The sequence below is a fragment of the Nipponia nippon genome, unplaced genomic scaffold, assembly GCF_047370975.1.
Source record: "Nipponia nippon isolate SJK-2023a ecotype South Korea unplaced genomic scaffold, ASM4737097v1 scaffold_4, whole genome shotgun sequence".
In the NCBI taxonomy this organism is placed as follows: domain Eukaryota; kingdom Metazoa; phylum Chordata; class Aves; order Pelecaniformes; family Threskiornithidae; genus Nipponia; species Nipponia nippon.
The window spans coordinates 76,433,325-76,448,047 of record NW_028262358.1 but is presented as its reverse complement, the minus strand read 5'-3'; the positions used below and the strand labels follow the sequence as shown (position 1 = coordinate 76,448,047).

The following is a 14,723-nucleotide window of genomic DNA, read 5'->3' as shown; positions in this document are numbered from 1 at the left end:
AGATAACAAGTAACCACATGAAGAAAAACTTAACAGATTTTATACAGCCACACTTAGCTTACTTGCACAAGACAGACAGTTTTAGTGAATTAGTCACTTGCAACTCCAAGCCACATGCCTGAACTGACTAACAACAAGTGACAAGCAGATGAAGTTCTGGCTTAACTCGGACATCCTCTGTCTCTGTTGAACAGCATTACTATTGAACAACATTAAAATGCTAGTGGAACTGACAAGCTTGAACTTTAAGGGAGCAGTCCCAAATCCAGTTGAAGTGTTGGCTCTAGAGACCAGAAGAGCTGGTTAACTGACAGTACTCTTATCCACTGTTTGGATCCACACTGTTAAAGAGATTAAAGTAGCTCTTCAGGTCACTATATGGAGAGCAGTTAGTGTCAGATGGTACAAAAAGAATAAGATGTTGTTACTATAATTTCTGCTCACCCTTTGAAAGGCAGTGACAAAACCCAAAATGCCCACCTCAAACCATATACTCAGATGCATACCTCAGGTAGTGTTTTTACACTTCAGAAAGATTCTCATGACGATTAGAGAAAATATGCATCATTACACAAGCTGATAATACCTCACATCTGCAATCAAAGTAAACTGCTGTAAGCCCACTGTAAGCTCCATTGTTCACCCAATGGAGGATACCTTTTCAGAAATGAAACGGTAGAACTATTTTGAATGTTATAATTTTAGTAGTAATTTGCATAAATTAACACCACTAACATTTCTTTCAGCTGTTCAGGTCAGCATTAAGATATCCAAACTAAACACTGGATGAGCAATGCTAGTATGTCCTACTGCAAGATTATGTGAAAGTTACTTTTCCAAACCTAGTGCAGCTACCATAGTTAGAGGATTAGAAGCTTTAATTCAGTTTTCCAGAGTCGAGTTCTGGGTTTGTCTCCAGATAACTAGACCCAACACTTACTTGTTTATGAATTGTTCAAGAGCCTGCTTCCTTTCCTCTATAAAGGAATCATCGAATATGCCATCATCTCCTCGGAAGGGGAGCTGACGGAGAAGAGCTTTTCCTGGTAGAGGTGGTACCACAACCTGAAAGATTTAGAAAAGTGTCTGTAAGTGCAGCCTGTAAGTAACTTCATACACCTGCTGTGCCGCCTCTTCCTCCTAAAGGACCCAACTCAATCACATCCCGAGTGACATACTAGAACATGACCAGAAGAACAGCATCTGCCATAGAGGTAAGTTGAATGCATGTAGTTTAACCCTGAATTAACTCAAAACCATTAAACAGCCTCTAGTGTTGTACAACTGAGGTTTGCTGAAAGTCAGTGTTTTAGTTCTGGACATTTTCAACCACAATATCTGCTCTATATGATATATATGCTTTACAACATAATGATAACGTTTCAGCATCACTACTCTTTGTATGTCTATGAAGACTTGTATTTACCTTTCTTTTTACCCACCTTGCTTTCTCTTTCTAGTTCATTCCTTAGCCATTCAAAGTCACTGTATCTCCTTCTGACTGTAGATTCTTTCAATTTGAAGATAGGTAGATTTGTCTGAAAAAAAGAACATAAGCTATTGATTAGACAAATTAGAAGTTTTGATAAGCAAAAGCAAGAAACAAGCTGTTACATTACAAATTAGTTCCACTTCAGCAACAACAACAGTACTGAGATACAGATAAAGCTCTGTCTTGAGTGTATTTCTGTAAGCGACATGAGTAAGCTGTGCCTCAAACTGCTTAACTGTGGGCCTCATTTATACGGCATCCTAATTGCTGGTATTTTGCCACCATAACACCCAGCAGAATAGCACATTTGCTGGTCACTTGAGGAGATGTTCCTAAGGTTGCACAAGCATATTCTATTCTTACTGTCTCGGGAGCTGGATTCCCAATGCCAATATATGTACAGAATTGGGGAGAGGGAGAGGAGGAAGGAAGAAAAAGTCATCTTAATCCACACAGGCTCCTGTTATTGCCTTCAAGGAAGTGTTTCAGGTACCAGCATAGGACATTAACCAAGCCTCCTGTACTTTTTTTTTTTTTGCTATCTGATACAACATGGCCTCCAACATGTTTAAAAGAAAAACCATTAAGTCCTACAGCAAACCCACTCAGGACAGATGAAGCTGAAGACTTGCTAGTACAAGCTGCCAAGTTTGGATAGCTTCAAAAAAAGCCAACAAGGCTGAGATGCAACACAACATTCAGTGCTGATGAGTTCAGACTGTTTTGCTACAAACTTAAACCAAGCAGAGCTTGATGAGGCAGAACTTGCCTAAACAAGGCTAGGAGACAGCAACCAACTCTAACACCCTCAAAAGAGACATCAAATGGAAGCCAGGCTATAACGCTGCACAAGACTATGTTAAACACATAAGCATTTTGATAGGTGTCATTACACTAACTTGTGTAAGAACATTTATTACTTCTATTCATTCTTGGGGTGCAGGGTTATCCCACTGTTGTAATCCAACTTGCATGTTATTTTAAGAATAGACATCAAGAGAGCAGTCTCCTAATGACATCCCCAGAATGGAAAGCTCCAAGATCACAATCTGAAGCTTAAATATTGTTGAGATGGCAAACCAGCCAGCACATTACAAAAACGTTTGTAGGAGTTAGGACCTACTAAAAGCAAGACCAAGAGTCTGTAATTGCCATACATAACCAGCACTAATAGAATAAAGCTTACTGTTGTCAGACTGCATATTCACTGTCTTATACACCTTGAAAGAAGACTCTTGAGGAGTACCCTAGGAAGCTGATGTTCACATAGGACTACAGTTATCCCCAGGTTTCCTGTTAGCAGAAACACAGTAGTCACTCTCAGCTAGTACCTTCTGGTTTTTGTTGTTTTATTTTTTAAGTTGTAAGCCATCTCACTCAGTTTCTGGTCCCAGTTTGAGTGGATATGCCTGTACGATATCATCTGTAGGCTGTTATGCTTAAGCTATCGAGTGATACTTTTGGCTGCTCAAAATGGGTTTAATTGCAGCGATACTTTCCTGCACTAGGCAGGCCTATGACCACAGGTCATTGTATTACTGCCTGCCAATAATGAGTTTTTGGCTGTCGCAGTTCAAAAGTATTTGGGAAGTTAGGATAATGTGAAAGTACACAGCTATTTAGTCCATAATTTACAGATGATAAAGTACAGAACAGTATTTTGTTATGAAATCACCTATTGCTAAATGTTTAAAAGTACTCAGGCTCCCCTTCCCAGGTAAAGCACTGTTGATTGTACTAGTGACTAATAATAAAATTGCACTTGTTATGTCAGAAGTCAGGCTTTATAAATAAACACTCATCTTGCGGCTAAGAATACTCTACTCAAGAGTGAATAAAACTAGGTTCCCCAGAGTGCATAAAGGAGATTCCCAGAAGTGAAGTACTGGATTATTTTTCTCCAATTTCAGCTATTGGCTTTTTAACCAAGTTCAGCCTTCCACATTACAACATCAACTCTTTGTCAGTGTCTCGGGTAGAAAGTCCTTTACAATATTTAGCATATAGGCTCTCACCTGCAGAAAATATTCCATTCTTCTCTCAAGTTACTTACACAAGGGATTAGAACTGAATAAAAGCTGCTAAAACCCAATGAGTTCCCAGGTCTTCAGGAACTCTTTTCATGCTTCCAGGCATGAAGTCTATAAAGTTAATCTCTAAACAACATATCACGCTTACAGGTACAATGTAGGGGTAGAAGTGACAATTGAGCTCATTTTACCTTCTATGTTCCCTTTTGAACTTTTGACATGCTAGCCCAGCCAGCAAGTTGGAGAAAAGGACAGTTAGAGTACTTGTTTTCCCTTCGAGTTGAAAAATCTTCTCCAATTTTGATCATAAGCACTGGAAATGTTCAAACAAAAGTGTATGCTAGAAGGCTTCCATTAAATTAAGTGGCTTACAAGTCACAACTTGACAACTACATGCTGAAGGAAACTGTGTGTCCCCTCTGTCCTTTGGTCTGGGTACAAATTAGAGCTACCTGTTGAGATCAACTTCTAAACCTCATGTTCCTTAAAACCCAGGAACTGCAGCAATTCTCCTTCCTCCAGAAATCAGTACTGATAGGGCAGCGTTCTTCAGACATGCAGCTGTTAGAAAGGATCTATTTAAAAAAGGCAATTTGAGAGTCCAGTTTTATACAGCTTAACCTATGTACACCTTAGGTCCCTATTTTTAAGTCAGGATATATCCACACCTGAAGTTACTGTCTGTGCCTTTCTCATTAAGGATTATTGCCCTGTTTGAGCAGACCACTTTTTCCTTCAGTAGGAAGGGTTTCTGCATGTCCTACTGCCTCCATCTACCATGGATAGATGGTTTTCATTGAGCAAGCCAGACAGCTGCTGAAGCATGGGCTATCACTGGGCAAGAATTTGGTAGGAGGCAACTCTAAGGTGTCAACAGAAACTTTAAATTTTTACTGAAGTGTCACTTCAAGACCATAGAGCATATCAAAGTTATTCTCAGCTTCACAGTTTGTTGAGTTATCCTTGTTTAGTCACTGAGGTGCCAGGAGCTATTCTGAACAGTTAGTGCTTCATTTGCCTGCTAGAATAGAGATGAGACTAAGGCACAAAACTTGAAGACAGGCTAATTTCATTTTGTAACAAACATTTCTCCCCATGCTCATTCAGCATTATAGTGTCAGTTTCCTGGCCTGCTCATCTGCTAAGTCTACTGTCACGAAACTTATGACCCAGTTTGGCACAGCCCCTGCAGCATAGCTCATTCCTCTGATAAATTCAGCATAATTGCTGCAGCAATTGTTTCTTCTACAGTGTGATAATTAATCTCATTTTTATCAAAAGCATTTTCAACAACTTCCTAGTCTGAAATCATGCCTCCTAGCAGTTTGAACGCAGGTCCTCAACCTGAAAGGATTATGCACTACTCAAGACATTAGACAACCAGAAGTCACTAGTCTGAATTGCAGATAAAGCATTATTCCAGAAGGACCAATAAACCAGCTCTGCCAAAGTCCCACATAGCCCAAAATCCTAAGCACAGAAAGATGCTAAGACAAGACAGATCCTGTCTAGTACTGTTTCTGTATCAGACTATATGTACATACCCATCAGGCTTTCTCTGACTACTGTCAAACTAGCAGTCTGTATTCTGCTGGGTGAGTTAATGGCCAAGCCAGTACACTGCAATAAACATTGTCAGGGCTGGTGCCAAGTTAAATTACATAGTTAAACAGCAGATGACAAACCCAGACCCTTAAGTCACTCCTGCATTCCTCTGCTCAGATGCCAAATGAGTTTCTACAGTCATGTGGCTAGTGCTCAACAAACAGGGAATGGGAAGCAGCGGTTGCCCGTTAATAGATTTCAGGGCAAAACCTGCGTTCTCAGAAAGCATGTTTCCTCAGCTACATCTATGTTATTATAACATATTCAAACTACAAGTCCAACTCCCAGTTCAGGAGGTTCCCAATTCACCTCAGAAGCAAATGATAGTCCTAAGACAGTAGCTTGGATAACCAGGTAACAGTCTTCTAGCTGTTACTACAGTCAATCCCCAAGCTATGCCCAGACAGAAGCTGAAAAATGGTTTATGTATACATGTGAGGAGACATTCACAGGCAGAATGCAAGTAGTTTGAGTACTAGTCAATACTGTCCATTCAGCTTCAGATACACAGCTCTCCAATGCAGCCATTCTGGTATACAAGTTACCTTACATGCAGGAGGAAAACTAGAGTACTTTATTTAAAACACATTAGTTTATAATTCTAGGTAATTTTAAGTGCTCTATTATCTAGACTAATTTATCCAGTGAGTGGAAAAAGCCTTGCAAACAGCCAGACTTGCTCCTACACATTTGTTTCTAGACATAAATTGAACGTAAATAGCATTTGTGTTCCTTCAAAGAGCATACTGATGCTCCACAGATTGACTATGAATGTCACTGCAGCCCAGTCCACTCCCACAACTGCAGAAACTCCACAGCTGTCGTTCTCCAGGATAGTTTGAGGTAAATTTGATTCATTTCCTCATCTGCCGATGTAACACTCAGCACTGCATTGCCCATGTCTCCCACTCCTAACAGACTGAGAATAAAGCTGCGCTGTTGCCATAGTACCTACTTTGATGTTGTCTTTTCAAGTAGGTTATGGTAGCCTTGATACAACTCTATTTCCATTAAAATAGAGTGAAAGAAAGTACTCTGCTCACTTTTGATACAAGTTTGACTTGTATCTTGACTCTCAGAAGCTAAATTCAAGCTTCTTACTATCTCTTCATACAAGCTGTAATCTTTGTCAAGAGACTACACCCTCTGGCTACATTTACAGTCAGCCAATGGGAGCTCTGGGGTATTACAGTAAGTAGCATTCAGCGTGGATAAAAAAGTATTATGGTTTTCTTAACGCAAGAGCCTGCTCTCCTTTAGTACAAGAAACTGGCTCCAGCAGTCCACTGTTATTGCTGAAACCTTGCCAGTGGTTTGTTTCCTTCCCAACTTGACATAAGCAGCTACCTCCTCATTTCCTGCAATTATAAAAAGCAAGAAAGAAGGCAAACATGCTCCAAACTTCAGTTGCTAGAAGTTTAGATTTTTTGCTGTGTACTTCACTGAAGGAAAACCTCTTTCCCCACTGCAAAAGGTCAGATAAGAGGTTGTTATTTTTCTAAGCTTCAGTCCTTTTGATCAAAGCAGAGTTCTACCTCCCTTTTTGTCTACTTGGTGTCCAGGTCTACTGAAGGTAGATTACATGCAAAAAATCTGAAGTTAATACAACACTGAAAAATCTGACCATATGTGTCCTCCCAAGTTTTAAACAATGCTGACTCAAGCTATACCAAGAGCCATAGAACTTCCCACTCCGCAGTACTGAGACATGGAGCTAGGATGTTTTCCATCTTAAAGACTAAGGCAGTAAACTCCTAATAGCAACACAACCACAAAGACTATCAGTCTTTAGACAAGAGTTAACCTTTGCCAAGTCCAATGCCTCGAGCCTAGAGCCACTCTATGAAAATTAGTGTAAGGGTATCTGGGTTTTTGCCAAGCAGCATTATCATCACCTGATCAAGTTCACCAACATCATGAACAGCTGAATTATGGTGTGCCATGGTCAAAAGGCTCAAAGCAGGGTAAGTCTAGAAAAACAGATTGTTTAGTGATTCTTTATTCTGCAGGTTGCATCCTCAGAAGCCAAGGGTAAAAACAGGAGCCCACTTTAAGAAGGACACATGCAGGCAAAGGCTTTTACAACGCCCAGACAGAATTAGTAACTCTAGATAATTATTTCAGGGTTAGCAAGCCAAAGCCTCCTTTGAAACACCAAACAATTCCTTTTAAAGAGAAGAGACTGCTACTTTTACACAATTGCAAGGTATAACTGCCATATGCTCTGGTTTGGCCTACTGTAAGGTTACCATTCAGTTCTCATTGAGAATGACTGAAGAGGGATCATGTCAAGTTGATGCTTTAGCATCATTAGCTGACATCTACCAGCTACGGTCAAATGGGGCCAACAAAATTGCAGTGAATTGCTACAACTGATAGTTTTTTATCAGAAACAAAAGTTTTAACATGCTTTGAGAGCTAGAGACAATCCAGTATACCGACACTTCACAAACTTGCAAGAAACAAGAGATAAATAACTAGTATAGAAGTAAGTATACCAAGTAGCAAAAAAATCTCTTTGTATTTCCAGTTTAATTGGAGCAGTTATATCCACTTTCTTAAGTAGCCACCTAACAGCTACAGAAATACCAACAGCTCCTGTTCATTAATGTGTAGTACATCTTAACACTTAGGCTGGGCTGCAGCTTAGGCCCACAGAAATAGTCTCTGAAGCTTTATTTCCAGATATAGAGGTGGCTTTAAGCCACTTAAGATATAGTTAATTTTCTTCTGGATTTTACACTGGCTTATAGTTATACTTTCAAGGTTGGCTTTGTGGCCAACACAAACTAGACTGTCATGTGTGCCAGAAGATCTTTCCACAACAGGAGTTTTGAGCTGGATTCTCAACAAATAGCCACAGAAGGAATATATTCCTGGACCTGTCTTCAGCTGGTAAAGTATTTGTTTTTATACCTTGACCAGAAGGTTAGGGTTTCTCCATCCTTCTCAGATCAAAAAAGTTACAGCAGCAACAGCAACTTCAGACCCTTCACTCAGTGCTACAGCTCCATAGGGCATTCAGATTATGTACTTGCTAAAACACCCTCTACTAGTACAACTGGCATTGCATTACCAAGTGAGAAAACTTTAAAGAAAATACTTCCCAAACAGTTAGAAGCTCACAAATCTACACTGCATTATTTATTTCCCCAGATAAAAAAAAACAGTAGAGACCTGACTGCTCCAAAGTTCAAGCTGACACTTTTTTGGCAAGCCATCTAAAAATAAAGATGTATCAAAATACTCTGGCATCACATGTCTACCTGGATCACAGCCATCTGTCCTACAAAGATTAGTCATTGTTCTGTTTGATTTGGTCTGCTCAGCACTGTACTAGATTGTCACGTATTAAGAGTGCACTCAAGGCCCACATTGTCTGCGCAGAAATAAAAAGAGTCCAAGTCACCAGTTAAACTAATATACTAATAAGAAGCACTATTCAGGGACTTGGTTATTTTATTTACACAGTAACAGACATCAGCACCAAACTAGTTCAGTACCTTTGGACTAGGCTCTTGAACCTTGTTTAATCAAAGACCTCTACAGAAAAATCAGCTGCTCAGAGCAAATACATGCAATAGACTTGTAAACCCATTCTCCCTGCTTCGGAAGTTTCTTTCATCCAAGCCATTCCACTTCTATGTCTCCCTAGTCAGTGTCCTGGCAAGTTCTTAGCCTTCCAGCTATCCTTTTCTGAACTACTGCTCGAAGGAACAGTTAATGTTTGTAAAGATGCAGTACCTGGGCTGTAGAATAGAAAAAACTAAGTCACCTGAATCAGTGCATTTTTATTCTTTGAAGAGGAGTCTAAAAATACCTATCTGGTAGCAGTGTCTAGAATAGGGTATTAAAAGAGTAATTAACTACAGTTAGAGCAGACTTGCAGTGTGATGCAAGATTTGCACTAGTAGAGAAATAGAGAATTAGTGCTGATTATGCATTCCTAAATACATCCACACTGAGTCAGTGTTTAGTCGTTACTCCACCACAAGCTTCACGGACTATGAAACTGAACAATGCTGAACTCAACTATGTGTACCACCAGATTTGATTCTTCTCATGGTGGGAGCAGAGTCTGCAACTTCAAACGCTGCCAAACACATGAAGGACAGGAAATTTGGTACTGTTCAAGGACAGAACATTTCAAAGACATTCACCAGATCAAGAGTGCCACTGTGCAAAACCATAGCATAAGACGTGCTTTCTGAGCAAGTTATACATTCGGTTCATTTACCATCTTACTCTGACTTGATTTGATCACAGAAGTCAGACTCAAATCAGTCACTCAAGTCAGACTACTACAAACATGCTGAAATGCACGTATTGTATCCAAGCTAGGTCTTGAAAAAATGGGTTAAGATGAGAACAGACTTTCAAAAGCAGCTCAAGTTTAGCTGTATTTTGATATACTTCCCCAAATCCTTTGAGACTAATACTATTCTTAACACTGCAGGCACTTCACAGCCTGTATGTTTGTTTCCTTCCCCAGACCAGGCAAGTCAAGAACCTCTGCAGGTCTACAGAAGGCCTTCTGCAGAAGATACTGGAAAGGTGACTGCTGCCTTAAAGAGCATTGGCACCACCTAAGTGATGCATTTCACAACATCTGGAAGCACAGCAGCAAGGCATTACCTTTCTACACTTCAAGACAAGCCACTGAGCTGTGGAACCTCAAGAAGCTAAGGTGTGCCTCAGTGCCGAGTTTAAGCATACTGATTAGAGACAACAGGCCATTCAACATTAAATAACAGAATTAAGACGACAAAGGCTTTTTGTTTAACTTTGGTTTGACTAAATAGAATTCTTCAACTACTTGGACTAGTTGCTCCTGTAATGGGTATTTTATTTTAGTTCTAACTGTCAGTTTGAATATTAATGACTTCTCTCCAAGTTCTCACTAACCATAAACAGACAATCTAACCTTTTAGTCTAGGTGACAAACCCAGCTAAAATGGGCAGCACAGAAGTTATTTTTACAGAAATAAAAGACAAAATGGTGTTAACAAAGGGGTACGTTTCCAAATATAGCAAGTTCCTGGATATCCATATGCTTTGTTGACAGTCTAACAGATGTGCTTATTGCATTCTAACAAATGTGCTTATCTCCTATGGCACTGCTCTTACAGTCAGTGTACAGCTCTGAAGTGTGTCACCAGTTGCTGGGATAAGAGTTAGCTTGTAAAGCTTAAGTCTTGTCTCCTTAAAGGATTTAGCAACTGAAGCTGTTGCACAGAATCTGTTTGAGCAAAGATGCTCCTATTGACCCACTTACCAGGAAAACTATGTCTCAGCTACAGCAGAAGTCAAATGATACCTGGAACTGGATTGAGGACTGCAGACATGCTGTAGGATGATAATATGACAACTGCCATTTGTTCTACATTTGCTTCCTGGAATTCAGAGAGAGGACTGGCTTACAGCCCATAAATAGTAACAGGTATGGGCGTGCTCTTGCTGAGGAGTGTTGACATGCACGAGCCCGCCCTGAAAAGGCGTAACAAGTAGAAGGGAGGCACCACCCCTCTGGTGGCAATTCCTGAGTGAACAGCTAGTAAAGGCTCATGAGAAACAGCGTATGGCATGCAAGGATATTTACATGGAGAACTTAACTGTTGGTTCACACTTTTCCTCAAGAGGTAAGGGCAGCAAAATAGTTTGTTGTGTTACTTTAGCAGGCAGTCCGGTTGATTATGTTAGTTCCAACCGCTGCACAGTCACCATACTGTGATCATCTAGACACCTTTAGATGAGATGTCTGCTTTATCAAGTCCAATTTCACTAGAAAAAGCACTTGGAGCTTTATACCCTACTGCATTGATCTCCTTTTTAGCTCACCCTAAGCCTTCACACAAAGGATACCTTAGAATGGTACAAATTCACTGCCTAATGCTGCTGATGGAAAGCAAATTCTCAAGTACCCTGTCAAGAACATGACCCACTCAAATTTGCTATTTTAGCACTGCAGGCTGGCATTTTCCATCACTGAACACGACATTTGACTTTCATTGCCAAGCTGCACTGCAGTGGCATACTGCCACATTGTGTGCCTTATACTGATTGCTACAGTGGAAAGCTTTCTCTCATCACCTTGTTCAGTTTGCTGAGAACAGAATGCTATTTAATGCAAGTTCAGGCTCAGAAAGTCAACACTTTGGCCAACTGACCATCTGTGAAGTAAGCTGCCCCACTGGAAGTGCTGTATAGGTTCTACCTGCAGCACTCAGACAGCTTAACTGCTTGTGAAAGTACCATGCCATGCATTTACCACAATGCCCAGCCATCCTACTAGCCTGCACAGAGACACACGCTATGAAAAACTTTCCCAAGTACTGAAATACAATTGACTTGCTTATCCAGTAGCATACTGCTAAGCAGTCTACCCAAAACTTTTGAGTTCCCCATTAGGCTTTCCACCTTCCACCAGAAGCTGATGAGTACAGCAATACAAGAACTAAAGCATGAGGTTGTTCCACTTGTTGCTTTCCAAGCAATAGATACGCTCCAGCCGCAATACCAGTAGAAAGCTTGCCAATAAAAGCTTTGGGGGAACCCACGGTATTTCACACAAGTACTTTTTGCAAGATATTAGCTATCAGACATCAGTTCAAGAGTCCGCTAGCAAGCTCAGTCTTCACAAAAAAAGTTAAGCTTTGAGATTCAGACAAAGCAATAAAGATAGAATTTCCCTTGGACAGAGTTTGTAAACACCATGACAATAGTACAAATCTAATTGCTTCAATGCAAACTTGAATCTCAGTGTCCTCTCCGACCATGTTTCTGGCTTAGCATGATCTCCAGCCATAACAGGAGGCTGTCCAATAGCTTTTACCAGAACTTGGCAGCAGTTAAGCCATCCATTTCTGCACCACTTAACATTTTAAAGTTGGTGCTAGTTGAAGACATAGCTTTCCAGATACGACACAAGTAACTCACTTCTCAGGTTTGTTCTGCTGCCACTACTAGCACTGCTGGGGGAAACCGCAAATGTCAGCTGCTACTTTCTGTGACCACAAGCAGTTGTCAAACCACAGAGGCTAGCTGGTGGCTGTTGTCTGCCATGCTCCAACAAGCAGCTTATAGTACAAGGCCCACCTTTTAGAAATATAATACTACAGCAATTCAAGTTCGAACTCTTCTCCCATGCTGAAACTTGCACATTAGCAACCTGGTCTGTGTTCTGCTGAGAAGCAGTTAATTGATACAAGTTTAGACAGTGAACATAATTCTGCATGACTTGCATTACCTGCTCTGTAGCCTTCCAGCATATAGAGACAAAAACCTCAATTTTACAGTTCATGATAGTGCACAACTGGAAACGGAATGATTGTGTATTATAAGAGACAGCCCTGTATACAGACATGCACAGATACAAGTAAGGAAGGTGGAGGAAGCAATGTTTATATAGTAGTCGGACTGGGAGGAAGAACAGAGGAAGGTCACAGTACTATCACAGTGTATGTTTGTTCAAGTGACTTCTAGGTCTTCATTACAACAGGAATCCAGAGTCTTCTACCCCAAACAGCACACAGGCTAAGAGTATCCTGTCTCAAACCCCATTTTTCTGCTTTCCTTTCTGCTGAAGAACTTCAATTGGGGTTTTTTAAAAGGTTATTTTTTAATCCCAGCAAATTTGGTCTCATTCCCAAGGCCCTCTCATAGCTAAGTCCCTTTTGTACCATCTTCCCTGGATCCAGAGATTCCAAATGCTCAGTCTCATGGAAAGAAAAGTCACCAGGAACTTCAGGCACAAATACATCCCAGCAAGGCAGAGTTACATCTTTCTGCTAAGTGGACAGCTAGGGTCCTGATAAAGGCAGTGTAATGCAACACAAGTTGGCAAGTTCTAGTTTGTCCTCACACAGAGGCCAAACATAGGCCACAATTGTTTTAGTTTATTCTTCCTGCCCTATAGACACATCCTGAAACATAAGAATAGCTACTGAACATGACAATTTAGGAACATCAGAATTAAGGAAGTATCTTCCCAAGTAGCTTTAGACCTCAGTTGATTTTGCTTTTTTAAAGTAAAGTTGCACTAAGCTGAGAACTTAGACCTTTAATACCAGAAAATTCACACAGGGTTTTAGTCTTATCTGAAGCACTTCAGCGACCAAGGCAGCAGCCCTCAGCTGAAGCCTTCCTTGCCACAAAGGCACATGCACTCCATGGTGTCCAGTGAAAGAAGAACTCATATTGCAGAGAATGTGTGCAGAATGTCAATGAGGCCTCTTCCCCCTCTATTACTGCCTGTAATAACTGACCAAGTTCAATCAGCTGTGATAGAGTAAAGCTATACAAGGTAGTAGACTCAACCACAAGCTACAAAAAAAGATAAAATTCTACGAGGTTATCTTTCTTAACCCAACTTATCCGTAGCAGCATAGACTAAAAGGGTGCCCTGCCTCAAGACCCTACCAGCCACAGGCAAGGACCATGCCATAGATATTGCATTTTTACGTCCACTCCTCCAGGCCCTGTTTATGAAACTAGAAACACCATGGAACATAGTAATAACTTCACATAGCTTTTCTCAAGTTCAAGACTGCTAGCCTTTGGGGCAAGTCAGTGAACACAGCCCTTCCAGCTAGGAAGGAGTCTAGTGCTACTAAGAGTTTGATAGCACATGGTGAAAAACAGCCCTATTTATTAGGCACTCAATTTATACTTCAGGTGCAAAAGAAAACAGGAAGCCCTCCCCCACATACACTCACCTTATCACTTCGGCTAGCTTTGATCTAGCACGTGTGCCCACTAGACTTATTTACACATTCTCTAAGGGTTTCTGAGGCTGCTGGAATCCTGAACTTGGCCTCCTTCTCGGGGCAGATCCACCCATATTACTACATCTCAGAGAGCTGAGCGTTTGCCCTCTTCTATTTACTTAGAGACAGACAAGCGCTTGCTCGCAGGGCAGCAATATCTCAGTCTAATGGCAGTCGTGCACAGCAGTGCCAAAAGAGCATCTGTCCTTTGGTTATCGTAACCACCAGACCGCCAAGCGTCACCAGCTCCGGTCGCCGGCAGAAGCCGGTGCCTGCTCTCCCGCCGGGGATGAAGTCCGCCGCTGCTCAGCCATCACCTCCCCAGCGCTACTCACCGCCTTAGCTGTGAAACGGGCCCTGAAGGACGCGGCGGCCCCGGCCCCGGCCCCGGCCCCGGCCCGCCGCCCCGGCCCGCCCCGGCCCCGGGGACACCCCTCCCGGTTATGTAAGAGCCGGCCGGAGCCCAGTGAGCAGGACCGGCTCCAGCGCCGCCGCCGCCCCGCCGGGCCGGGCCGTGCCCTCACCTTAACGCGGATCTCGTAGGTGGTGAAGCGGCCGCGGCCCACCCCCACCGTCTGCGGGTTGCCCACGTCGATCTCCAGGAAGTTGCTGGGCGGCCCGTAGGCGTCGTTCAGATTCTGCGGCTTGCTGATCAGCCGCCGGGTGTCCGCGATCGTCTCGGCCATGGCGGAGCGAGCGCCTTGCCTTGCCTTGCCTCCGGGGACGTGAGGAGCGAGGAACGAGCACCGAGCGCCGCCACCCCGCGCCGCCCGCCCTCTTATCGCCCCGCGGCCAGCTGACTGCCCAGCAACGCGCACCCACGCCGCCGCC

The 14,723-nt window shown here is 42.2% G+C and overlaps 1 protein-coding gene across 5 annotated transcripts in view; it reads right to left on the bottom strand.

The window, feature by feature from the left end:
• Positions 1-14,723, bottom strand: part of SNX3 (sorting nexin 3) — a 24,531-nt gene extending 9,808 nt beyond the window's left edge. For all 5 annotated transcript variants that reach the window (XM_087773563.1, XM_087773565.1, XM_087773564.1 and 2 more), the window contains exons 1-3: positions 14,417-14,723; positions 1,443-1,538; positions 941-1,065 (exon numbers count right to left, since the gene is read on the bottom strand). In XM_087773563.1, coding sequence (XP_087629689.1) covers positions 941-1,065; positions 1,443-1,538; positions 14,417-14,578 — 383 coding nt within the window. In that variant the 5' untranslated portion in view covers positions 14,579-14,723. The remainder of the gene's footprint in view (positions 1-940; positions 1,066-1,442; positions 1,539-14,416) is intronic.